The sequence below is a fragment of the Populus nigra genome, chromosome 10 (assembly GCF_951802175.1).
Source record: "Populus nigra chromosome 10, ddPopNigr1.1, whole genome shotgun sequence".
NCBI classification, from domain to species: Eukaryota; Viridiplantae; Streptophyta; class Magnoliopsida; order Malpighiales; family Salicaceae; genus Populus; species Populus nigra.
The window spans coordinates 4,910,223-4,936,864 of record NC_084861.1 but is presented as its reverse complement, the minus strand read 5'-3'; the positions used below and the strand labels follow the sequence as shown (position 1 = coordinate 4,936,864).

The 26,642-nt window shown below is 33.2% G+C and overlaps 3 protein-coding genes across 6 annotated transcripts; all 3 read left to right on the top strand.

Moving 5' to 3' along the window:
- Window positions 1-1,813: 1,813 nt before the first annotated feature.
- LOC133705383 (uncharacterized) lies at window positions 1,814-11,466 on the top strand. Its single transcript, XM_062130542.1, has 14 exons — window positions 1,814-2,047; window positions 3,034-3,443; window positions 3,798-3,972; window positions 4,262-4,345; window positions 4,437-4,678; window positions 4,781-5,000; window positions 5,494-5,573; window positions 5,655-5,739; window positions 6,072-6,203; window positions 6,288-6,401; window positions 6,488-6,535; window positions 7,095-7,179; window positions 8,181-8,237; window positions 10,989-11,466. The coding sequence occupies exons 2-14, from the start codon at window positions 3,223-3,225 to the stop codon at window positions 11,102-11,104; spliced, it is 1,659 nt and encodes a 552-aa protein (XP_061986526.1). The 5' UTR covers window positions 1,814-2,047; window positions 3,034-3,222; the 3' UTR covers window positions 11,105-11,466.
- Window positions 11,467-11,966: 500 nt separating this feature from the next.
- Window positions 11,967-14,130, top strand: LOC133704761 (uncharacterized protein At4g14342). Of its 2 annotated transcripts, XM_062129723.1 has the most exons (4): window positions 11,967-12,139; window positions 12,223-12,308; window positions 12,402-12,525; window positions 13,848-14,130. In XM_062129723.1, exons 1-4 carry the CDS (start codon window positions 12,134-12,136, stop codon window positions 13,893-13,895), a joined length of 264 nt encoding a protein of 87 aa, XP_061985707.1. In that variant the 5' UTR covers window positions 11,967-12,133; the 3' UTR covers window positions 13,896-14,130. The 2 variants fall into 2 exon arrangements, with proteins under 2 accessions (XP_061985707.1, XP_061985708.1); XM_062129724.1 differs by lacking the exon at window positions 11,967-12,139 and having other exon boundaries at window positions 12,217-12,308.
- Window positions 14,131-16,167: 2,037 nt separating this feature from the next.
- LOC133705403 (casein kinase 1-like protein 10) lies at window positions 16,168-22,442 on the top strand. Of its 3 annotated transcripts, XM_062130587.1 has the most exons (15): window positions 16,171-16,223; window positions 16,846-16,924; window positions 17,035-17,075; window positions 17,986-18,055; window positions 18,170-18,318; window positions 18,436-18,531; window positions 18,934-19,004; window positions 20,190-20,251; window positions 20,353-20,416; window positions 20,508-20,592; window positions 20,792-20,918; window positions 21,069-21,142; window positions 21,245-21,305; window positions 21,558-21,691; window positions 21,817-22,442. In XM_062130587.1, exons 2-15 carry the CDS (start codon window positions 16,849-16,851, stop codon window positions 22,096-22,098), a joined length of 1,392 nt encoding a protein of 463 aa, XP_061986571.1. In that variant the 5' UTR covers window positions 16,171-16,223; window positions 16,846-16,848; the 3' UTR covers window positions 22,099-22,442. The 3 variants fall into 3 exon arrangements, with proteins under 3 accessions (XP_061986572.1, XP_061986570.1, XP_061986571.1); XM_062130588.1 differs by having other exon boundaries at window positions 16,168-16,924; window positions 21,561-21,691; XM_062130586.1 differs by having other exon boundaries at window positions 16,168-16,924.
- The last annotated feature ends 4,200 nt before the right edge of the window (window positions 22,443-26,642 follow it).

The window sequence follows — 26,642 nt, the reverse complement described above, 5'->3', positions numbered from 1 at the left end:
TTTAAAACTAATTTTTTTTAAAAAAACACAGACAATTGATTTGTCTTGATGATAAATGCATCATCTAAATATATGCACTGTTTTTGTGCAATTTTTTCCAGTGACAGCACATCTCCAAACCAGGGTAGGAAATCTTTGTTGAAAGTCTTCCCACCTTTCCCTTGTCCTCCTATCAATCAAGACGAAGATAATATTCCTCCCTCTTGAAATATTGGTGCAGTATGTAAAACGGCACACGTTTTATTTTATTTTAAAAGCGTAAAAAACTGTGAAAAAATAATTTACGGAGAATATTGAAATAATATGTATATATACTTTATTGAATTCAATAGGACAGCTGGAAATTCCTAAACTGCTAAGCATGTTTTTAAGACAGCAGATCGATGGTTTCTCCAGTGTCACGCGATCGAGAGCTGACGAACCAGTTCTTGATTATGAAGATATAAATGTTTTTATCTTTTAAAATATATATAAAGATAAATGCTGATCGATATATGTTTATAGCATGGTGTCTGATATGATAGCTGCAAGTTTAATTTCCCATCAGTATCGAATTAAGAATTTAAATTATCAAAATATATAATAGTTGATCGGTTGAATTTATTAACAATTTATATATAACTACCAGACTGATCGATGATCTAGCGACGTGACAATTATCATTACGTTTTATATTTACGGATGTGTTTGCTAGCATATTACAAAATCAGAATTCAAACGTCAGGTAATTATTTATTTTTTTTAAAAATAAAATAGGTTAAGGTATCGTTTGATATTATGGTATAATTATATTAAAAAAATTATTTTTTAATTTAAAATTAGTTTTTATTTTTTTATTTTAATTTGTCTATATTTTTAAAAATAAAAATATATATTATTTTAATATATTTTAAAGTAAAAAATACTTTAAAAAATAATTATTATTATAATACCAAACACCATTTAAATCAGTTCGACCAATGAGTTAACTTTTAAAATTTAAAACTTAAATCCTATTTAAATTATATTTTTAATTAAATTAATTAGAATATTAACTAATCAAATCCAAATGATTAAATGAGTTCTTAACTATCTAGTTACTCGATGATGAACTCCAGGGATGAATACCATAAAAAATATTTAATTAATAAAAGTGAATCTAATAATTTATATCATGGAAAAGTTAACCACTAAATTAAATTTAATGCTATGAAAATAATAATGTTTTTTTTCCTTGGGCAACAACAATATGTGTGAGGAATCAGTAAAATTAATGAGTAAAAAAATAAAAAAATCAAGAAAATTAAATTTTTTTTTGAAAAAATCGAACCGTGAAAAAATACCAATTAAATTTTTTTAAAAATAACCGATTCAATTTTAATTTTATAAGTTTAAAACCGAAAAAACCAAACTGAATTCAAACTGAAAAAACCCAAGCCAAATCTGTAAAGAACCGAGCTAAATCTGAAAATTAAAGCAAATCAATTTAAATCAGTTTTTATCATAAAAAACCAAATCAAATCAAAACCAGTTAATTTAAATTAGTTTTAAATTTTTTTAAAAATTTTAATTTAATTATTTTTTAATAAAAATTAAACTGAATAAAAAATGTTCACTCCTACGTGTAACTGCGAAGAAGCAAGAAATGCAAGTTATTATTTTCAAGAGAGAGAAACATCTCGCGAGAAACGTTTCTTCAGTTGCTCATAAAATAATAAACACGTAGGATGGGGGTAGAAGAAGAAGAGCAGCAATTAAAGATCAGGATTAAATTAAAGAAAGAAAAAAAAGCACAGTGAGAGTGAGTGAGTAGTAAAAAATTAAAAAAAAAACTACAAAAAGAAGCGTGTTCGATTCATCGACACTGATAGAAGCAGAAAAGAAGAGAGAGAGAGAGAGAGGTTCAAAAGTTTCAACACAAATCAAATGGGTCATCAAAATCATGAAGACAAAGTGCTCCTCTTCTCTTCTTTGCCGAGATTTCCGCTTCCTCTCTTTCTTTAATCTTACTTCTTCATTTCTTATCCTACGCTACTGTCTCTCTCCCTCCTCTCTGTAATTACACAAGGTCCTTTTGTTTCCATCTACTCACTTCTTTCTTACTTTTATTTTGCTTTTTTTTTTCTTGTTAAGTAAGTTAATCTCGTGGTTTGAGTTTGAGGGTTTCAATTTCTGTATGCTTAGTAAGAAAATGTAGGAAACGCCAGTGCTTTTCGTCTTAGATTTTGGATGTCATTGCTTTATTGATTTTTATTAACTTTTAGATTTGTCTGGTTTCGACATTTTGAGTTCTGAATTCCTGCTTGTTTACCAAAAAAAATATGAATAGTGAGTGATTAGGGATTTTAAGGATCTGAAGTTTTTTTTTTGCTTTTTTGAAACAGTGTTGGAATAATGTGTAGTTTATTTGTATTTCTATTTTCTGATGGTTGTTGAATTTGAATTGCGATATCTGTTTTTAGTTGTGTTTTATCGGTGAGAGAATTTTAGGAAGGGGCTGGCCTAAAATATTTTGAATCAGTGAAGAAACTCAAGTTGGTTGGTATTTCTTAGTAATACCAATTAGGATAATTATGTAGGTAGATTGCTGATTTGAGGACTGGCTTGTATCTTGCCTAGTGGTGTGTAAGTTGTTGAGTGATGCAACATTTGTTTGCTGATTTGATGTTTAAGGTTTAGAACTCTATGGGTGGTTTGTTAATGAATCGAGGGCTATTCTATACTGATTTTGAGAAACGAAAGAAGTGACGCAGAAATTTCAGTTGCAAGGCAGGCGTCTTATGCTTTTGAGATAATGATCCTTGGGAGATTTTGAGTTATGTTACTTTCTAAAGTTTTTAAATGTATGTTGGTTACATTTGATCGTCAATCTCTGAACGGATCTGCAGTTTATTTCATTACATTACTTTTCTCTGCTGCCACCCGGTGCATTTCTTCTAATGTTCTATTACATATGTTTGCAGTTCCAATTTATTGCAATTGCTTGGAGATAAGTCTGAGAAGAATGCAATGATGATTATGTCGTTTAATGCTGTTTGCATTTTTTTAATGCAGAGGAAATGCTTGAATTCCTTGGTAATGAGACGTGCATAAGAGTCTGCTTCATCTGTCAAACGAGTGCCTGAGCTAAAGGGTTCATCTTCAGTAACTTGAGAAATCGAATGCATATATTTTTATGAGTGAGGGGTTGTGACAAGAGGGCTCTAACTCCCACAAAAGCTGAAATAATTGTTCAGTAAACACATGGAGTCAACAGGGTGTTGGTTCAACAGGTTAAAGTCGAAGGATAAGCTGAAGTCTGCCAAACAGAAAGATACCACAGGCAATGGGAAGGAGGGAACTAAAGCACCTAACAGTGAAGAAGCACCATCCAATGTAACCAAGCAGAAGGTTGCAGCTGCAAAACAGTTTATTGAGAACCATTATAAGAAGCAAATGAAGGACCTGCAAGAGAGGCAGGAGCGGTATGATTTAATGCATCTTTTCATAGCAATGATGTTCGAGTAAAATTACTTTTCTGTTAATATTCACACTTCACCCATTGGCTTATCTGCTTGGAATTCTCAATTAATGGGAAGATTTTATTTATATGATACTCCAACATTGTACAACCAGTCATGTTTCCATTATTTATATGATACTCCATTCTTCAAGAAATCATTTTTTTCTTTAAGTGCATGAAATTTTTTAAATTTCTTTTCCAAGTAGTCATTGGATGAATAAAACACCTGTTTTTTCTTAGACCATCTCACACGAGTGATCTTTTAACTTTAGTGCATTGATGATGGTGGTGTTTTGGTGCTTATGATTTCTTGCAGACGTAATGTACTGGAGAAGAAGTTAGCTGATGCTGAGGTCTCTGAGGAAGAACATAATAACTTACTAAAGTTTTTAGAGAAGAAGGAAACTGAATACATGCGTCTTCAAAGGCATAAAATGGGCGCTGATGATTTTGAGCCATTGACCATGATAGGCAAGGGTGCATTTGGGGAGGTAAGTTAGTCTTTTTCCATATTCTATTCCAGCTTGACAGACCTATTTGGCATTTTCTTCTTGCTACATCCTGGCATATAGCAAGAAGAAACAAACATGAATACACAAGTTAAAACATTTTACTGCTGTTTGCAAGAAAAATCCACTCTTAGTTAAAGTGTTGCTGCATTTATATGTTGCATCTCTATTTGATAGCCTGGATCTCTTGCTTGATTTACATTTGTGTGTTTAAAATGCTGTTGCTCTTTCAATCAAAGCATCAATTGATCTTCTCCTTTTGAGTTTGCAGGTTAGAGTCTGTAGAGAAAAATCAACAGGTCATGTATATGCCATGAAGAAGCTTAAGAAATCAGAGATGCTACGCAGAGGCCAGGTATATGTTTTCATTAATCCTGCCCGGCAATTTTATTGGTTTTTTTATCTGTTCATTATGCTTATTTTCAGTTTGGATCTAAAATGTTCAGGTCGAACATGTGAAAGCAGAAAGGAATCTACTTGCTGAGGTTGATAGCAATTGCATTGTCAAACTATATTGTTCTTTCCAAGATGAAGAGTATCTGTATCTCATCATGGAATATCTACCTGGTGGAGATATGATGACTTTACTGATGCGCAAAGACACACTAACCGAAGATGAGGCCAGGTTTTACGTTGGGGAAACTGTCCTGGCTATTGAGTCTATCCATAGGCATAATTATATTCATAGGTAACTCAAGGTTTTTGACTTGAGCTGTTGATCTGCTTTTCTTACCTTGTACTTCTGATAATGTAATTGTGGCCTCATCTTTTCTGTGTTTTCATGTTGCAGAGATATCAAACCTGACAACTTGCTACTTGATAGAAATGGTCACATGAAATTATCAGACTTTGGATTATGTAAACCATTAGATTGCAGTACTCTCCAAGAAAAGGATTTTTCTGTGGCAAACAATCTTAGTGGAGCTCTTCAAAGTGATGGACGCCCTGCAGCGCCAAAACGTACACAACAGGAGCAATTACAACATTGGCAAAGGAACAGGAGGATGCTCGTAAGTTCCCTATATGTAGTGGAATGACCTTTCATTCAATAGGAGTAACATTGTCAATCAAGGCATTGTTGTTGATGCCACAGCTTCTGCTTTATAGCTGAATGCTTGTTTTCATTCTATCGCTTATAACTTGCAGGCAATAAGTATTTATCTAGAGTGATTAAATACTCTTCCAAGCTTCTTTATGGTGCTGTTTTATGGACGTGTTTGGTGAACTTTTCTTAGTGGCTACGCAGAGAGACTGGAAAGCTCTATAATTCTAGCCTCTTTTTTTCTTGGTTTCTCTTGTTTCTTAGTAGGATGTCTTGATTTCCTTTACAATCATAAACCTTCTTTTTTCCTTTAGTAATTATTTTTCCTATAAAAAATCTTTAGACATGCTAGGATGACCTCGTGTTCATCTATCATTTCTGCCCTCATGGGTATGTGTAGTATCTGTGGGAATCCCACTGGGATTTCTATTTTTTAAACCTTCAATGTGGTAATTTTGCAGGCTTATTCTACTGTTGGAACTCCTGACTATATTGCCCCAGAGGTCTTGTTGAAGAAAGGATATGGAATGGAATGTGATTGGTTGGTACACTTTAAATGTTTCTTAGCTAGTAATTTTATTTTCTGAGACCATTCAGGTGTGACTTTGTTTTATACATCCAGGTGGTCCCTTGGTGCTATTATGTATGAAATGCTCGTGGGGTTCCCACCGTTTTACTCAGACGAGCCCATGTCAACTTGTAGGAAGGTAATCTTGCAACTGTTTACTTATTTGTCAATAGAAAAGCTTGCTTTTCTTGATTGTGATTAATGCATGTTGAAATGAGCCTTGCGAACATGTTTACTTGTTATTTTTTCTAATCTCATTACCAACTCAAAACCATGCTTTTCAGTTCAAATTGCTAACCTGTAGTTGGTAACTTCTCAAGCTTTTTGCCTAAATGCTAATAAACCTCTAATTGTCAGCACCGAGATCTAAGTTCCTTTCCTTTTTCAATGTTTACCTTTGGAGCAGTTCATTCTACTCGCTGTCTCCAATATCAGCAGTCCTACTCATTTCACAGTTTTTGTTTTGTGCAGATAGTTAAATGGAGAAATTATTTAAAATTTCCAGAAGAAGCAAAGTTATCTTCCGAAGCAAAAGACCTTATTAGCAAACTTATATGTAACGTTGACCAGCGGCTTGGAACAAAAGGGGCAGATGAAATCAAGGTGTTGTGTCGTGTTTTCTAAATTCTTTAGTTACTCCAAGATAAATTCGAGTTTGATAAAATTTACTTGCTGTGTTATTTTCAGGCTCACCCATGGTTTAAAGGTATTGAGTGGGACAAATTATATCAAATAAAAGCTGCATTTATTCCTGAGGTCAATGATGAGTTGGATACTCAAAATTTTGAGAAGTTTGAAGAGGTAGATTGATTGGTCTAAAATTTAATCACCTTTTTAGATGCTTTATCTTGGTAACCTTTCTATCATTCATGTGATTGTTTGAGTAGGCTGATGACCAAATTCAGACTTCAGCAAAATCTGGTCCGTGGAGAAAGGTTGGTACATACAAATTCTGTTATTCATATTTTAAGCATATGTAGTTATTTTTAGGGTTTCTTTATTAGTATTCCACCCAAGGATATGCGTTCTCTGTTCATTCTATTTCATTTTTTTCAATGAACAAATCTTTCATTTCCAAGACAAATTCAGTAGGAAGGCGTTGACCAATCAATTCACCCTTCACTTCTACTGTACTACAATCAACCAATTTATATCAAAACAAACAAACATCAACTAATGATAAGACCTCATGAAACACCATTCAGGAAAGCTGAAATTTGGGAGCTTGAGGAACTTTACATTTTTCCAAACTCACATATTACAGCATTCCTTTCCCTGAGGGAGGTGGACATTCATGCATGAAAATGTTAGTTCCACAGCTTAAGATTTTTTGGTGGTAGATTGGCCTGTGAATTTAATTGGAGTATTGTAGCATCAAACACAAAAGCTATTTTGCTTTATATAGCCTGCAAGTTAAAGGTTTAATTAATTGGGGATAAATAATGTTTCTGGCATCTAGATGTTGATCAAATGATCGTTTGTCTTTTTTTGCAGATGCTTTCATCTAAAGATATCAACTTTGTTGGTTATACATACAAGAACTTTGAAATCATAAATGATCATCAGTTGCCTGGAATTGGTATATTTTTCTTCGCTATATTTATATAATGCATCCTCTCCATTCGAGTATCCTATTTAGTATTTTGTCTCCACATTATCTAGAGTATCGAATCTTTTATCTTTTATTTTTTTCATAGTGATATTGTGGTCCTAAGGTAGGGAATGGGATTGTTAATAATAGAAGTGTTTGGCCATGCATCGCACCGTAACTTAAGTGCTCTACAAGTTTTATTTTTTTACAGTGGCTATACCTCAACTTAATCTATTTTTGTTCATTTATGCACGGTTGGAAATGCTTGAACCTAAACTTTCTAGTGGACGCAATATTGAGGTGTACTTATCCTGGGGATATTTGTTTGTTTCTGGCCTGAAATATTTATTTATTCATATCTTGGCTATAAAATGTTACGCTTACTAGTTAGTAGGTGATGATTAATTTTAATTGCTAAAAGTTACAGATTATGTAGAATAACAAATGCGTGTCTTGTGCCTTGTAGATCAAGCACAAAGAGCGTTGATATTTTTGGAGTGAACTTTAATGTTGCTATTACAGATTCATCAATTTTCCACTTGTTCTTAGTTTAAAATTTCCCAATGTTACCTCTATTTTTGTTAGAAAGCTCCAATTTTGCCCTTTATTGTTAAATACTAACCAAAAGTTCGCTTGTATTTTTTGCTATTTTGTCTGTTTTACTCACTTTTTTTCCTCTTTAATCTTCGTACGTGTTGTGGTATCTCACAAAGATTATTATAAACCTAAAAAAACTAAAGAACCAAATTCAAAAGTAGGCTATTTGATGGTTATTGTGACATTGGAATTTTTGAGAGCTAGAAGGGTAGCAATGGGAAAATTTAAGCTACATGGGTAGAAGCAAAATATCAATCAAATCTGGAGGTGGAAGATCGAAGCTTGCACATTTTCTTAGATGTTTATTTGTGAAGAGCGCAATTTTTATCTTTGTCCAATCATCTACTTTCACGTGATCCTTTATGTGACTTTTTTCTACTTGCAATATGCAGCTGAATTAAAGAAGAAGAGCACAAAATCTAAGAGGCCTTCAATCAAGTCACTTTTTGGTAAGTTTTGTTATCAGTTTTAGTAAAATACTAGTTGTTTGACTAGCGCTATGTCGTAAGCCAAATATTTTTTTTAAAAAAATATATATGCAGGCTTTTCTGATGTATCTTTATACATAAAAAAAATGTAAGTGTAAATTAAAAAACTTATATACATGTAATTAAATAAATCGAGAATTATGTGCGTTAATAAAAAAAATTTCATTAACGATAATTAAAAATAAATTAGAAAAATCAATAGACAAATATAAATCAAGATATTTAATCTCATAAGATAGGACATATACTCGATTGTGTTTACTGAATTTGTTTATTAAAATTATTTTTTTATTCAATCAAACAATAATAGAAATAGACGCATACATTAAATTGATTAAATAGCATAAAAAGAAAAAAAATATATATCATGCAAGGCTGCATAAATCAAAATAAACATTTTTTATTTTCAAGAATAAATCTATACAAAAGATGAAAAGAAAAATTATAGATAAATCATAATAGTTTTTCAAAAATTAAATAGAAAGTTAAAAAAATTCTATTCAAAAAAAGATAAATAAGCAAAAAAGAAAACAATTCCACAGAGGAGAGATATTAATTGAAACATAAATTAAAAAATTATTTAAAAAAAATTATTTTTAAAAAATCAATATTAGAAAAAATAATAATAGCGCGGGTGTTGCGGCTTAACTTGTCAAACCTTATATATATATAAAGAGCCCAACACGCCTGGGCCACTATAATGAAAAGCCTAGGCGTGTAGGTGGGCCTTCAAGCCTGTGGGCCTAGGCTTGGTTTTATTTAAAAAAAAATAATTTAAAGAAGCCCTTATTTTTTTTTGAAAAAAATAAGTTGGCAACACGTCGCCTGTTAAGACAGATGACATGTAGTCTGCAAGCCTAGATTCTAGTTACCACTACAGTGGTCGAAAAATCAAGGCAGTGTCTCTTTTGCCCAAAAAACCTAATTTGCAAGCCATTTCAACCCAAAAACATCTGACTAACATCCTTAGAACACCTCATCAACACCTTTAGAACACCTACAAACCAATCTATCACCTTAAAATACCAAAAAAAAAATCAAAAAACTCGAAATCAAATCAGGTTAGTTTTGGCGTCCTTGGCTTTGATTTATTTTTTCAAGCAACATTGAGGCTCTAAGCAGCCACTATCAAGCCCTTCTTATCTCATGAAACTCATGAACATCAAGAAAAATCATTTGGTGGCCGAAAATGGCGTGAGCGACAACTCTCTCCCATCATCGGAATCCGGCGAGCCCCCTCTCTAATTAGGAATTGAAAAATAATACAAATAAACTTTTGTGCCAAAAATGAATTTTTGAAATATAAGGGGACCTAAATTGTGTAAATTGTGTTATTTTTAAATTTTGAGGATCTAAGTGTATTTTCCATGAAATATCAGGCACACTATCCATGTTTGATGTCGTTTTAATTTCAATGCCTTTTCTTCCAGCTCCAGCATTTCCTAAGAAATCAAAATCAATTGTCCTTCTATTAGGATCAAATCGCCCGAAATAAAACTTTGATGATGAAAATGAATTATTAAAAAATAAACAGAAGTCCACTATGTGTTGTGAGTGTGAACAGTGTCCATCTATAGTAAAAAAAACTCACATCTTTTATTTTTTCCTATAATATTTTTTAGAATGGTTGGGATAATATGATAAAAAGTAGCCAAAAACAAATTTTAAAATGTGCATTGAGATTGCAAACTCACAAAACTGTGATCTTACTCTTTTGAAACAATGTTATTTGTACTCTTTGCTACTTTGTAGTTTTTCTCAAATCAGGTCTCATTAATATTATTTATAAACCTATTAATAGTTATCAGAATTGGCTGGCTCAACTGGTGAACCAGATTTTACCCCTGTCTGGTTCGAGTGTACGGACTAATTGTGCAATCAATATGGTAAGAACCACCTTGAATCGGGCTGAACTGACTTAGAACTGGCCTGAATCAGATTGAACCGGCCGAGAATTGGGTTGAACTGACTCAAGGCCTACCACGTGTCCCTCGATAAAAAATCTGAAAAAATGTTCTTCTAGGTATTAAACCGGTGAAATGCCAGTTGAATCGGTGAACCAATGAATCGACACCTTTGTCGGTTCAAGCACCGGTCTGATTTTGATAATAATGGGACCCACTATTATGCTCTATTTACACCTTCTATGCATCATTCACTACCAAACACCACAAACACTTTCATCGTCGACACGTTTTATGCCCTTGGCACTTGACTCTCAAAATCTAACCCCTTGCCATACCCATCTTCAAATTTATCATATCATACAACGAAAATCTAAAAATGTTTTATACTTATGGTGATATTTCTTTCTGGTTTATTAACCGACAGATCAAGCTATCATTTATTTATGCAAGTGCTCAAATTTGGTAAGGGCCTGATGGCTGGTATTACTTGAAGTTAGTGGCGATGTATTTAAATTTCTTTGAAATAAGCAAGTGCAAAATCTTTGTTTGAGTTGTTTCAGAATTTCATTCACGTCATCAACACACTTGTTTTTTTTATAGTTATTTCTTTCAAAACTGTGTGTAGTCTGTAGATGATGCAAGTTAAACACTATCATGCTCTTAGAACCATCATGTATATTTTCACTTCAAAATACAGCAAAAAAAGTTGAGCATTGTAATAGCTTGATATTGTATTGACCATCAATCAGGTTGCATTTCTTTTTTTCTTTCTTTGTTCTTATTGCGGTGGTTCATATTATTTCAGAAGATGAGTCAGCCGAGGCTCCTAATGAACCTGTTAAGGGGAGCTTCCTAAGCCTCCTGCCTCCTAAACTAGATTCTTCGGAGCAATCGGGAAAAAATCCAAATAAGCTGTTCTAATCTCATCATCCCTTCAGGCGGTCACATAACATTCAATTAGAGATAAAATGAAGGATCATTTTCTTGATGGATAGCTCCTCATTTTATGTTGCCGAAATCAAAGCTTCAAGGGCGAAGGGCCCAAAACATGAGTGGTTTGAGTTTACTAATTGGCTCGTCTTAGTTAGGTTGTTAATCCTTGTAAAATCGTCCCATAGTAAATATTCTTTTGAAATCGTTGTGTATTTATTTTACCCCTTTTGTCAGAAATCTGCTATACCAGATCACTATTGTGGGTTTTTCTTGTTACTAATCATTGCTGAGTTGATTAAGATGTATCATTTATTCCTGTGAAAAATGCAGAAACAAGAGATTTCCCCTCCCTCCCTCCCTCTTGGATGTAACTTCTATGTTAGGGTTCTGGGCATTGCAATTTTGAACCCCCTCAATCTTGTAATTCATGTGAGGATGCTATCTTCTGCCAAAAACAAAATCACAAACTTTTAATTATAATTTAGTCCCTGTGGTTTCTCGAAACAAAATAATTAATTTTAATAATATCAAAAATAATTTAACAGTCCTTTGATCAATGCAGGCCATGCTAATGCTAATGTTGTGTTCTAAAAAATGATTTCTTGACTACTCAAACTTTCCAATTCATCTACGTGCTTTTTTAACTCTTCTATTTTTAAAAATTAAAAAAAAAACATGAATTGATGAAAAAGATTAATCTATAAATGAAAGTAAAAATCGAGGGATTAAATAACAATTGTTGAAACCATATGACTAATTAATTATTTTTACTAAACTACAGGGACTGTTATAATCAACTCGATACCTTTTCCTGAGCAGATTACTAGAAAAGAAATTACAGCAGCGCACGGTAAAACTATAGTGAACAAGAGGAAAAGCGGGGACATCTAGCCTACTACGCCCCCCTTTTTGTATGTGCCTGTAAAGAAAGAAGAAGACAACGACTCAATCCTCCGTTGGTAGTCTGCTCTGTTAGCAATCATTAGACATCGTGGTTGCGTATCTTTGTAATCGAAGATGCAGGTAAGTCAATCATTTCTTCAATTCCCTCTCCTTGTTTTCTCAAAACCCTAATTTCTTCAATATTAACGATGATGATGATGCAGGCCAGTGATAGATTTAACATCAATTCACAGCTGGAGCATCTCCAGGCCAAATATGTTGGGACAGGCCACGCTGATTTAAACAGATTGTGAGGGTTTTTTCCCCCCTTTATTAGCCCAGTTTAATATATATAATTTCTTTTTCAAAAAAAAATTTGATTGTGATTGGTGAATTAATACAGCGAGTGGGCAGTGAATATTCAACGTGACAGCTATGCATCGTATATCGGTCACTACCCTATGCTTGCTTATTTTGCTTTAGCTGAAAATGAGTCTATTGGAAGGGAACGTTATAATTTTATGCAGGTTCGTTCGTCTTTTAATCTCCTTCCTTTACTTTATATGTTTATTGATCTACTTTTTTTTTTTTGAGTTGCCATTTGGTTACATCACTGACTTAGTTGATGGGTTTGTAATTTGGTGTTTGAGGATATTGGGGATGATCTTCATGTTCGTTCAAAGTTGTAGTTTCCATTTCTTTTTATCTTTTTTTGTGATAAAACCTGATCATTGACACCGGTAAGAGTGTTCCGTTTAATGGGTCTGTAAGAGGTAGTTAGGTATCATTTGTGGTTGTCATTTTCAAATTTTTGAAAACGGATACTGGAAACTTGTTTGTTTTGATTTTTTTTTTTGTTGAGAAAAAGCAAAACGAGCAACCCTAACACAATTTTTGAAAACCACTTTGTTTGATTTTGAAAAATTCTGACACTTGGTTGTTGCTTTTTTTATGTTTTTGAAAATTAAAAACAAAAAAAAACAAGTTTTTTCTATTCATGTTTCCGAATTTGTTTTTTACCCAACATGGAATGGAAATGATACCGAATGACCCCTAAGAAAAAAGATGTTTTTTTTTGTCTTATGAAACCAAGGGATGAAAAGTTTCATGAAGTAGGTGCTGTCATGTTGGTGCTATAATCACATCACTGGCAATGCATGGGGACATGCCAATTATCCTGCAGTAGGGAAGCCATATGCCATATGTTTTGTCAGAGTCAGGTGCTGTTATCAGGAATGCATCCTTTATAGGTTTTACTGCTTCACTAAAGTCAACATGTAAAGCCTTCTCCCATTTATTTGGTTAGCTGTATGAGTTTTACATGATAGCAACCATCTCTTTATGGAACACATTTTTGGAAGATTAGTTTTTTATACACTATGACTTTACTTAAACTATGATGAGATCAGGCTACCATTTTAATAGTTGGACTTTACTCGGTCCAGATTACTTTTTTATATCCCAGTTATTTATGAATGATGATCTTAAGATCCACAGTCAAAAGTGTGCAACAAAAGTTGTGTCAATTTGAATGAGCAATTCGTAAATGCAGGGGGGATGCTGGAAGATCGCATTACATATAAGCTATTCTAGAAGTTCTAGAAAGTATAAGATGCAAGAGTTTATTGTTATTTCAATTGCTGATGGATAGGTGTCTGAACTATGACTTGCTTCATGTGTTAGATCTTGACAATCACTGGAAAATGGCTTAGTGACTGATAATGTGTTTGTCCTGTACATTAAAATCTTGATTGTGTGAAGATATCTCAGAGAGGTTCTGATTTTCTCTTCCATACTTATTACATGTCTTAAATATGATCACCTAATGATTCTTTTTAACTTGGTGCAGAAAATGCTTTTGCCTTGTGGTCTACCCCCAGAAAGAGAAGATGATTGAGACATGTTCTGCTTGATCCGAGTCAGCTGTGGCTAACTGATTGATATGCTTAAACTTGTGTATGGCTGAAGGAACATTGGCCTTTTGATGACAGTTATGAGTACTGAAGATATCATTTGTGATTGTGGACTTGTAAAAATCATGTTTTACGGTTTCAAGGATGGTTTAAGCTTGGAGCGTTTATGTGGTTGAATTTATAATTTCTTATAATATGATTAGCATCCGCCTTTTTCAATGTCTTTTTGGTTTTCTCCATGTTTGTTGCTTATGCCAGTTTTCTTAGAAGACCCCCGTGATTATTTTTTATGTCAAGACCCTGATGATTGTCGGAACAAAAATGATAGAAGTGATATTTGTTGCCATGTCCCCTCTGAAATGACCTAGGCTTTTTATAATGTGTATTCCCATCTTACATTCCTTTGCAAGGCAGCTTTTTACTGACTGCAAGATTTTGGTGCATGCACTTCCATTTGGGCGGTGAAGAACATCTGATGGAAATGAATTTATGTTTTTCTGTGTTTGCTGCCGAGCTTCTTAAAAGTATAACGCTATTCTTTATTAGGGGGGTTGTGCTGGCAATTCTGAAGGGCCATCCTCAAACATTCCGGTGGCTGCTGAGAATGATGCAAAACACCAGGCCATCCTTGGAAAAAAAATTGTGAAGGAAAGAAAAGGGTGCGAGGGAGCTGTGGCAGGATAAACCATCATAACTTTGGATGCTGTGAAAAGAAAGGTGGGAAAGCATTCTACATCATTACGTTATTTTATATTTACACATTGTCTAGAGGGGTGTGAAAAGGGTCGAAGAAAACACTTGATTTTTTTCATAAATTTTTCTTATTCCTTGGCGCAATTAAAAGTACCATACGGTAACGTGAAGCTAGCAACAGGTACCATCCGTTTAACCTATTTCCTTCTGTTTTGTGTAACGACTCTAACTACTTTGGAAATCGACACCAAGTAGTAAAAATGATTTATAATATAGTTCAATTTGTTTTTTAAAATGCTTCTTGAAGTGATTTTTGTCTGGGAAAACGTAGTCTTTTTTAGATATTTTTCAAAAATTTTAATGCACTAAAATTAAAAAAATACAAATATAAAGAATATTATTTTAATATATTTTACATTAAAAATCACTCTATAAAAACATCCGCACGTTATAAATCCACATGAAGTGCCTTGTATGGGATGACTCGACGACTGGAATGGTGCGTAGAAAGAAGGCAAAATGGGTTCAAATCCGGACCACGTGTATGCTCGGGTCAATTCACTTACCAGCAAGTGGTTTCTTGGTAAACCAATGAAAGCTACGCCGCCTATCTTCAAATGCATGCATCCGTTGACAGAGCAGGTGACTTTCGATATCCAGTTTAGGTAATTTTTTATTTTCTGTTTTAAAAATATTTTTTTAAAAAAATTAAATATTTTTTTATTTTTTTTTAAATTAATATTTTTTTAATATCAAAAATAATTTTTTAAAAATAAAAAAATATTATTTTGATATATTTTGGAGTGAAAAGCACTTTGAAAAACAACCGCAACCATATTCTCAAATAGAATCTTAGTTTATGTATTTGCAGCAGCCAACAACATTTCACGAAATTTTAATTATTTTTTTTGCTTTGTTTTTTTTTCTTGTATTTTTAAATTAATTTAATACACGGACATCAAAAATAAATAAATAAAATTATTTTAATATATTTAAAAAAATTACTTGAAAAACAATTTTTATTACTATTTCAGACTTTTTTACGAGTAGACGTTATGGAGAAGCTCATTATCGACATCATTATTAATTAATTTATTTTTTATCGAGAAGAGTTTTGCATGCTTCTTGCGTACTGTTTACTCGAAAAAATTAGGATGGCAGTGAAGAGGGTAAACACCAGCATCCTGTTTTGATTTTAAAACAAAGCAATTTGCTTGCTTTTAAAGCAAATTAGAGCTAACAAAATACTTGAAAAAAGACTGGTAAAAATATATATGTTTTTAATAAATAAAAAAAATTGACAAGCGCACTATTTTTTCATAGGAAAAAAATAATTGTTTTTAAAAAATAAAATAATTAATTATTAAACACTGTCTTCACCTTAGGCTTTGAACAAGAAAATGACCCTCCTTCAAAAATAATCCCATTATCCTCTTTACTACAAAACAAAACTAAAAAAATAAATAAAGTAGGTAGAGATTGGTACTACCAATGCCACTTCTGCGAGGTAACTACAACTATAAAATGGAAAAACGCAAATAATATATATATATAGATATACACACACACACACACCACACACACACACAGCATCCACTTTTTCTCAGATCACTTTTTTGGTAAGTATTATTTTCTTCACAGAATCTCCAAATTTTCTCGAGAAAACACAATCCTTGTCTTAGCCAGATCTTTAAAATTCCCCAAATTCTTGCCGCACATATCGTTGCCACCCCATACTCTTTCTCTCTTTCTCCCTCCTACTTTATTATTGCTGCTGCTGCTGCTGCTGCTATTCTTTCTCTCCAAAGTCTATTTTTTTCCCCGTTAATTATTTCAAAGACTTTACCTTCCTCTCTCTCTCTCTCTCTCTCTCTCTACTTCCTTTCTCTTCACTTTCTCAAGATAATGCAGTTTCGTGATTTGCAAACCCTAGTTTCCCTTCGCTGATTAATGGGGTTTTCTTAGATTTTCAAGTAACATCTTAGTTTGCTCGGTTGCTAAGTAGATTGGGTTACAAAAGATATCTTTTCTTTTATTTTGCTTTTCAATTTTGAGGCATTTACTGAATCATTTAGAGTGGTCTTTCAGTGATCTGGGTTTTTTTTTTTTTTGACAAGGAAGAGTCTTAGGTCACTTTAGTTGGTGAATTTTGACTGCGAACTTGAAAGAAAAAAGGGGGGGGTCTTTTTTTTCTTTCCTTTATTCGTTTGGTGGATTATAATATTTGATTGAGATTGTTAGATCATGGATCGTGTGATTGGTGGCAAGTTTAAGCTTGGGCGGAAGATCGGTAGTGGGTCCTTTGGTGAACTTTATTTAGGTATGCAATTTTTAGGGTTTATTTAGTAGAATTCAAAGTGTTTTGATCACTCTTTCCTTTTGTGTCTTTAGATGGGTTTTTGATTTTTTTTGTTCTTTATTTGTTTGCAGGTATAAATGTACAGAGTGGAGAGGAAGTGGCTGTTAAGTTGGTAGGTTTTACATCTTTAGCAATTATCTGCAATTCTTTCTTATAGATTGTTATTTCTTCATTCCTGCATTCCTGGATAGTAGTTAACTGTCATGTTTTGATATTCTAGATGGCTGATGATCATGTTTGTTTCCATCTGTTTGAAGTAGCAATTTATAGTTGATGATAGGGAATTTGCTTCTTCTTCTTCTTTTTCTCCAAATGCTTTTTTGGTTTTGAGAAATTTAGATAGTTACTTACTTAAGATGGATTGTGAATTTGGTTATCCAAGTGGAGGACTTCTTCTTGGTGTCTTAGTAGCTAGTTAATGTTTTCCTCAATCAATTCATTATATTTATGTTACCAAATGATCCTCTCAGTGGCAATGCTAAATGCTCCCCTCTACTATGTTCTTAAAACAAAAGGATCCCTGAATAAAAAGTCGTTAAGTTTTCTGTTTTTGGCTGGTGATTCCTTGTACCCTGGTCCTACTAGCTTTTGACCGAGGTCTATTTGCATTGGTTGGAAACATCAAATATTGTACTTTAGATATTGGAAGCTTCTAATTAGCGACGCTTTTGGTCATTTTGTGTATATGTAGAAGAATAATTCTATTCCTTTGATTATGTACTGTTACTGTGAGCAAAAGATATTGTAAAAAGTTTCCAGTTTGCAGTCGGTGTGTTCTTGAGCGTTGCACTTTCCATGTTATACCATATTGAGGGAAAAAGCCTGCTGTTGAATTAAGCCTGCTCTAAGGTTGTTTTGACTGGATGTTTTAATATGAAATTCTGACCTTTTCTGTTCATTTAAATCTGAGGATGTAATCAAGTAGATTCATGTATTATGTCCTTTTTTATATATATGTTATAATATAGTGTAATTTGCACTTTTCATTTTGTAGCTGATACATATTCTTATGATATTCCCAGGAATCTGTGAAAACCAAGCACCCCCAGCTTCATTATGAATCAAAACTATACATGCTACTTCAAGGAGGAAGTAAGTTTCTTTCCTTTTTCCTTTTTTTTTCCCTTATTGTTAGCTGATATGTTTTTTTCTTCGCTTGAGCAAAAGTCAATTTATTTATTTATTTATTTCTTCATCCTTGTGAAGCGGGTATTCCTCATCTCAAATGGTTTGGTGTTGAGGTTGATTACAATGTCATGGTTATTGACCTTCTTGGACCAAGTCTTGAAGACTTGTTTAATTATTGCAATCGGAAGTTATCTTTGAAAACGGTGTTGATGCTTGCAGATCAATTAGTAAGTATGCCCATTTTTAAGAAAGGCCTGCCTTTTTTATTAGGATATCAATTGTTAAGAACACATGCTTTTTTAGTAGCTGCTATACTCATTGTTGTTTCGCATTCCTTAATGTAGATAAATAGAGTTGAATATATGCACTCACGGGGTTTTCTTCACCGTGACATCAAGCCTGACAACTTTTTGATGGGTTTAGGGCGCAAAGCAAATCAGGTATGTTCCTTTTTCCTTTTTATGTTCAATTTAAATAGAATTGTTAGATATTGCAAAGGTGTGAGCTTACTAGTTCATAGTTGAGGGGACAATGTAAATATGTCAATGGGAAAAACTTCTTTGCAATTTAGAGGTTTTAGATTTGAAGTTCGTTGGCAATAGGAAAAAAAATGAGGCTTTTTCCATTTGAGCAGCACTTGTCAGTTTACAATCCTCAAATGGGGTTGACTTGCTAAGTCAGTATTCAATATTGCACTCTGTTACTGAATGTCTTAGCTGTGTCAAAATCTATCTTATATCTGATATGCATATGCAGTTTGGTTTTATTACTTAACATATATCTTAGGATGCCCTAATAGTTACCGCGGATTGTTTTCTTGCTACACCCTCTCTGAAACACAGGTCTACATTATTGACTATGGCCTTGCAAAAAAGTACAGAGATCTGCAAACACACAAGCATATACCATATAGGTAAAGTGTTGTTTTTCTTATGTTTCTGGATCCTGTATCAATACCATTTTTGAAACCCTGGTTTGATGATGAAATTTATTCCCCCTCCAAGCTCTTAGATCTTGCCCTTTGTTCATTGATAGCCAGTTGGAGCAAAAATGAAGTATATTATGTTTTAATGTGCATGCTCATGGTTTTGTTATAATGCAGTATTCAAGTTTACCAAGGACATGCTTACCTAGGATAGAGTCCTAATAATTTGTGAGGATTCATTCTTTTGCGTCTGGCACCTAGCCATGTTATAGTCTATTTCGAAAAGTAAAAGGAAAGAAAATAGCCAGGAAAGAGTTGGCAATTTGTTGTTTTCTCCCCAGAAGAAAATGGAGGTCTTGGAACTGAGACTTTGAATTGAGAGCAGGATCAAACATGAGTAGTTTACGGTTCAAGCATACTTTTGTATATCAGATGTTTTATTATATTTGAAATAAAAAAAAAGGTCTGTTAGGAAGGAGCTTGCAATTTATTGTTTTTCTCCGAGAAGAAAATGGAGATCTTGGAACAGAGATTTTAAATGTTCAGTGAATCTTAAGAGCAGAATCACGCATGAATAGTTTACTGTGTTTCTCATGGAGTACCTGTGAATCTAATCAGTTCATGTGTACTTTGTTTGATCAGCTGTTGTTGAGTTTGACAACTACGATCATAAAATTCCAGCTACTTTTAATCATAGAGTACTTGTGAATGGAAGCCTGACAAGTTTGGTAAATAAACAATGCAATAAAAAAAAAAACTGGTTTCGTGAGTTGAATCTAGAATTAATGTTGCTGGCAAGAGCCTAGTTGTCCATGCATATTCAGCTTGCTTCTATTATCTGGGTATAAAGCTGCAATTCAGGGAAATCTTCTGCTTGGTATGTTTCCTTTCAAAAAAGGGCAGTGCTAAGAATGCTACTGTTGGTAATGTTGCTTACTTTTGCAGAGTTGCTTGGGCAACTATCTCTTGCTATTGTTTTTATGTCTTTAAGCCTGTTTTCCTGGGAGCATTCAATGTCACTATGTATCATGTTTTTATCCGTACATGTTATCGTGCATTTTTTTTGCACATCTTTCTCTAATATACTGATGTAATGATGAATTCTCACCTCCTCCCCTTTTCAAGCCTCTTTCCATTGTCTATCATGATATATGTAATAAGTTTTTGTTACAGGGAAAACAAGAATCTCACAGGCACGGCTCGCTATGCTAGTGTTAATACTCATCTTGGAGTTGGTGAGTGAACTGATTGTAACTGTAAGATGACTATTGGATGTTGCTAGCACATTTTCAAATCTTTATATTTGATCTTATTATTATGCCATTCTTACTTTCAGAGCAAAGCAGAAGAGATGATCTGGAATCCCTTGGTTATGTGCTTATGTATTTTTTGAGGGGAAGGTTAAGAACTTACTCGACTTGCTTTACCCTCCTATTTGTAAATCTTAATATGTGTTTGATCCTTTTTCTTTTGGTGATTTCTCTAGTTCAGCCTTCCATGGCAGGGCTTGAAAGCTGGTAATAAAAAGCAGAAATATGACAAGATCAGTGAAAAGAAGATGCTTGTTCCTATAGAGGTACAATCATTTGCTTTTGCAAGCTGCTTGCTCCAAGCACATGTTTTTCATGGTGTAGCATATGATACACAACCACAATGGGGAGAATTACTGGTGTACAAGGATACCAGTTTGGTGTTTAAACAATTAGTTTGCCTTAATAAATGTTTTAAATGATTATCATGCTGGTGGAATATGAAGTATAATGGTTACTTTGCAGGTCCTTTGCAAGAACTATCCTTCAGAATTTACATCTTACTTTCATTATTGCCGTTCACTGCGGTTTGAAGACAAACCTGATTATTCATACCTGAAGAGACTTTTCCGCGACTTGTTTATTCGAGAAGGTTTGTTCATGCTCCAGAATATATGATGCTTTTAATTACTATTTAATTGTTATTTTTATTTTAAATATGTTGCTGAGGTTCTAAATTCAATTGTTAGTTTAGGGTCCTGCCAAATTTTAGAACCTAATATAGGTTTCTAAACTGTTGCAGGGTATCAGTTTGATTATGTTTTTGACTGGACCATGTTGAAGTACCCGCAGATTGGTTCAAGTTCTAGATCACGAGTTAGTATACCTTAATTCTTTTTGTGACTGATTTCAGTAGGAAAAAATATTTTGAACTGGTCTCTCTCCAATTATTCTTGATTCCGTGTCTTCTTTTAACAGCCAAGTGGCAAACCAGCTGTATACCCAGGGCCATCTGCAGAAAGAGTGGAACGGCCATCAGGTCTGTTCTGATTTTTAGTTAACAAACAATTTTTTTCTTTAATTTTTTGATCAAGTGAACTGCTGATGAATGCCTGTACATGATATCTGAAGTGTTGATGGGTAATTCATTCGTTGCTTGTTTTGCTATTCCCTAGTATAGATTAATATTTAGCATGACATTCATGGTACTATTTTGTTGCCCCCTCACTTTTGACAAAAAGAGATTCCTGGGCTACTTTCTCGTGTTTGAGACAATTGTATTTTTATCCAGTAGGCCAGGAAGTCCAAGACAGATTCTCTGGTGGAGTTGAGGCATTTGCTCGAAGGAATAGCTCTGGACATGCTTTGCACGGCGATCAGTCCAGGCACAGGTCCTCGGATGATGCGCCATCATCCAAGGATGTGGTGAGTATTGCAAGAGAAATTATATACCTTTTAATTTTGGTGGAGTTGGTCGCCCTTTTGCCCTGGATTTTAGCTTCACTTCTCAACTGCTTGCTACTTTTCTTCTATCCCCGCCCTTTCTACAGCATCCTGATTCAGAAAGGCCCCGTTCATCATCTCGAAATGGAAGCACTTCAAAGAGGGCTGTCATGTCAAGCAGCCGGCCAAGCTCTTCTGGCGAGCCTAGTGAGAATCGGTCAAGCCGGCTGGTCTCAAGCAGTGGTCGCCTGTCAACAACCCAAAGGGTTCAACCTGGGTTTGAGTCAAAATCATCTTCTTTTACTCGTGCTTCAGCCACAAGTGGTGGTCGTGGCAATGCACTTAGGAGCTTTGAACTCCTGTCTATTGGCACAGGAAAGAGGAAATAAGCACTGGACCTGTCTGGTACGAAGATTTACTTGTGCAAGGGGTCAAAATTCCCTTGTGTATTTCTATCAGTGTTGGGACTACAATGGTGTGTCGCCAGTTACTGTATATTCATACCCACCATTAGGTTTCCATCACAGCAAAAGATCAGGGAATCCTCGCCTTGGAAGACTGGGACTCGTCTTGTATCCATCTCTCTGGAGGATTGGCAATACAAAGGCAAGCGGACTCAATTCTTAAAAGAGAAGAATCATTTCAGGGTAGGAATTGTTCATATATTTGAGATGCTTTTAGCTCTAATAAATACTTGAATTTTTCTGGAAAAAAAAATTACAACTTCCGCAAAGAGACCGGTATGAACTCCGGCCATCCTCTCTACCACTATATACATAATCTTAGCTGTGGTTCAGGCAGAGGTCGATTCAACAATGGAGCGAAAAACGGAATAAAATGGAATTGAATTCTTTTTTATTCTCTGATGCTGAACTCATCTAAACTGTTCTGTTCAAAATAAAGTAACAATAATAAATAAATAAAAATCGTAATTTTATAAATAAACAAAATGCTGGGCATTTAAACGAAGCTTTAATATGATGCTTTTGAGTTTTTGTCATGTTTGTCACATTCCCCTCTGGGGTCCAAAATGAAGGGATTTCATTTAAGTACATTTTGAAAATGGCAAAAATATGATTTATTAAATACTAGTTTTTCTAGCATGACGTCGCTATCCACCAAACATGAACCTCATCTTTTCCACTATAGAGGAGTCTGCTAGCAAATTATAAATACCAAGTTTTTTCTTTTTTTAACCAGAGTTATATTCTTATATTGTTAATTATTTAATATTCTTATCCAATTATTTGCATAAAAACTAAAAAAAATAAACGACAATTATTTGCTCAAAAATAAGTTTTGAGGGGATTTATTTAATATTCTTATATTTTTTTTAATTTAAACAACCTTTTTTCAATCATAAAAAATAAACGAACTGAAAGTAGCCTATAAAAATTAATATGAACTCCATTTGGTGGGTTTTGATGACGTTGAATAATTTCTGGATTTTAATATTTTCTGCTTTTTTAATGTCTTATTTTTAAGTTTTTTTATAATTAATAAATAATAGTTAGTTTGTGTGTGTTATTATGAACCTTTTTTTATCATTTTAAATTGCTCTCTTTTTATCATATATTGTGACATAAATATAAATGAAAATTAAATTACATACATAAACGAAAATCTTATTAGTTTTTTCCTCAAAGAGTAAGACAATATTTAAGACAATAACTCTATAAATAACTAACTAAGGTTCAATTTATTAATTCGATGAGTTTCGATGATGTAATTTAATTATTTTTATTTTTATTTCAATACTGTGTTTCTTAGAATTTTGATGGTAAAAATTAGTTACATTATATAGTTTAAAAATAACTTCAACAGGTTATTCTATCTTATTAGTACTGATAGTAGGTATTGCCGTCAAGGTAAAATAGTTCATGAAAAGTTTTTCAGTTGTTCTGGATTGGTGTTTATCTAAAAGAGTACAGTGTAAGCTAATAAGAAAAAATAGCTTATAATAATACCTAGGGCTCGATTTATTTTATTTCAATGTAATTTAATTATTGTAGGATTCTAACACTTCATGTTTCTCATTGGCTTGTTTTTAATCCTTTTTAGAGTTTTGATATTCAAAATAAAGTATCAATAAAATACTATATTTATGAGTTATTTAAGTAGTTTATTTTCTTGTACTTAGGGATGAGGGTTTTATGTGGTGTATAAATAATAAAATAATGAAAAGGGGATTGATTTGTACTTTACTATAAATTAAATAGCATATGTTTAGGAAATAATATTGTCCTTTCATTGACTAGCTAGATGTGGGGTTGAATTAATTCACTCATTTGTATGATAGTGTATTACAACATAATATTGAATTAAGGGTATATAATATATAGTTAATCAGAAGTTTCTTAAGAGAGTTCATATTTTCATATATATATATATATATATATATATATATATATATATATATAAAGGTGACCTTAATCCTCTGCAAAATAAGTTTTTTCAAACTTATTTATTAATCTTATATATAAAGAGTATAAGAGCAAAAGGTGACCTTAATCCTCTGCGAAATAAGTTTTTTCAAACAACTGTATTTATTTTATCTACTAATTAATTGAATTTATTTTAACCAAATAAATAAATTTAATCTAATCTGAAAATATTTTTTTATTGGACACAATAGTAATTACGAGGGGATCCCTTGTAATTAATATGGTGTCCAAACATTAAGAAAATGAAAAAAATAGGTGGAATTTTGATAGAAATATTATATTGGCACTCGTGAAAAGGATGGTATATATTGAAATGTAAAAAAATCAAAATCTATGAATTTGAATGAGATACTAATTAAACAGAGCGATTTTCCTGATTGGAATCTAATTTAATGGCAAGCCATTTATTATCGCCCGCCTCGAGTAGATTATATATAAAATTAAGATGATCTGCATGAAGTCCCTGCCAGAACTGGTATTGAAATAAGTTTACAAGATCTAATTAACTGTGCTTACTAAATTAATTGCTCTGTGTGCTAATTAATGCAATCAATAATTGTAAGCATTATCTGGAGTGAATAAATGACCCAAAAAAAAAAACACGATGTGGCATAATTTATTTGCTTAATTATATGTACATATAATATTTTATTCCTAGTTAACAGCTTTAATTATATATATATATACACACACACGTTCTTACAGAGCCAACAATTCCTAAGATCACCCTTCTATTATAATTAAATCCCATGCTAATTAATTATAAAATCAATGTTTTGATTTCATTCTTGAAAGGATATATATCTTATGAGTAGATTCTCTAGGCATTAGTTATTTTCAAAAAATAAAATAAAAATGACGGTGAAAATTAAGGAAAAAAATGGAAACTTCATGAAATCTTGATAATCTTTTTTGTTTAAAATAAAAGAAAATAAATAATTTACCAAACATAGTAAATAATAATAATAATTCCTTTAAAGACACAATAGTGAAAACAATGAACTCTCGAGCCTTTTCATATTATGAACAGAAATATTCCCTTGTGTTTTATAGAAGATCTTCAACAAATTAAGGCAAATATAATATATATTCTGATTTATAAATTCTCTTTAATGCTCTGGATTGTGATCCCTTTTTAGCTTTTGCACGTAGATTTCTTCAATAAAATCACAATCCTCCCTCCTCCCTTGTATTTTATGATGTCGAAAATGTTAATTAGCATCAATTTACTCAAAATCTATGCTACATAGCTTTTGCAGATACAAAACACATTAATGGCATGCCTGCTCATCGTATTACCATAAATGTACTGAAACAAATTCCCTATAAATACATGATTAATCCTAGGATCCAAGATATACTTGTACTGAATTCTCTCTCCCCCCTTTGCAAAGTCTCTTCACAGCATCAAGTCTTTTCACTGTCATAGTCGAGAATATGGCTGGATTTGGTTGGAGCTTAAGGCATGGCAACACACTTGGTTCTAAAAGGCCGTTGCTTCCTTCACAAATCGCTTGTCGAATATGTGACCATGTGTTTACGAGTGTACAAGCTCTCATAGACCATATTGAATCTCACATGGTAGAGGATGTCGAGACTGCGAGATGGAAAAATGGTCTCAGATTTTCCTCCTCCCGTGCAGATCCTCTTGCCAATCCTTTCAGTTTTGGTCCTTCGACTCCTTCTCGTTCACCACAAACTGGTTTCCTTGGCCACAGTCGCTATAATTTTCTTTCTTCGACAGAGAGAAACCCTGCCTTCAGTCCCAGCACCCCACAAAATATTGCTTCAGCACAACCAATTATTAGAACTCCACAATCACAACGTTCATCGTTGGCTAGGAACAAGTACACAGTTGGGTCACAACATGTTCCCTTTGCCTTGCCAACACAGCCCAAGCTGGTGATGGAAGAGCCTCACAGTATTGATCGCACCAGGCCGTTTCTTCGACAATTGGAGAGACCGTTCTCCTCCGGACGTAACCATGGGAAGAGATCATATGCGGAGACGCTGGATTTGACTTTGAAGCTGTAGAGCTTGAAGAGGGAGGATCGATACACGGGTTTTATGCCAAAACCCTAACGATCAAGTTTGTAGGGACATGCATGTTATTTTATGTAATTTTATTTAAAATAAAAAATAAAACACTTAATCCTCCATCGGGTGATTAATTATACCATGTTTTGTTTCGTTTTAATCAATTAACTATTTTGTTAATTTCTGTCATTATGTAGAGGAGAAATTATCCCACTCCTTGTTCTCCATGCGCTTATTGGTCATAGATGCGATGAAGTATACTCTAAAATTAAATAATTTTATAAACTCAATGTAACTTAATTATGGATAAAAAATTATTTTTAAACATGTCTGATTTTTCAAAGATAAGGTCGGGAATTAATGTAATGATTATTGTTGAGATTTTTGTAATATATATTAGGCCAGATATGCATTAATTAATTATTTGTAAATTAAAATCTTCCAAGGTTATT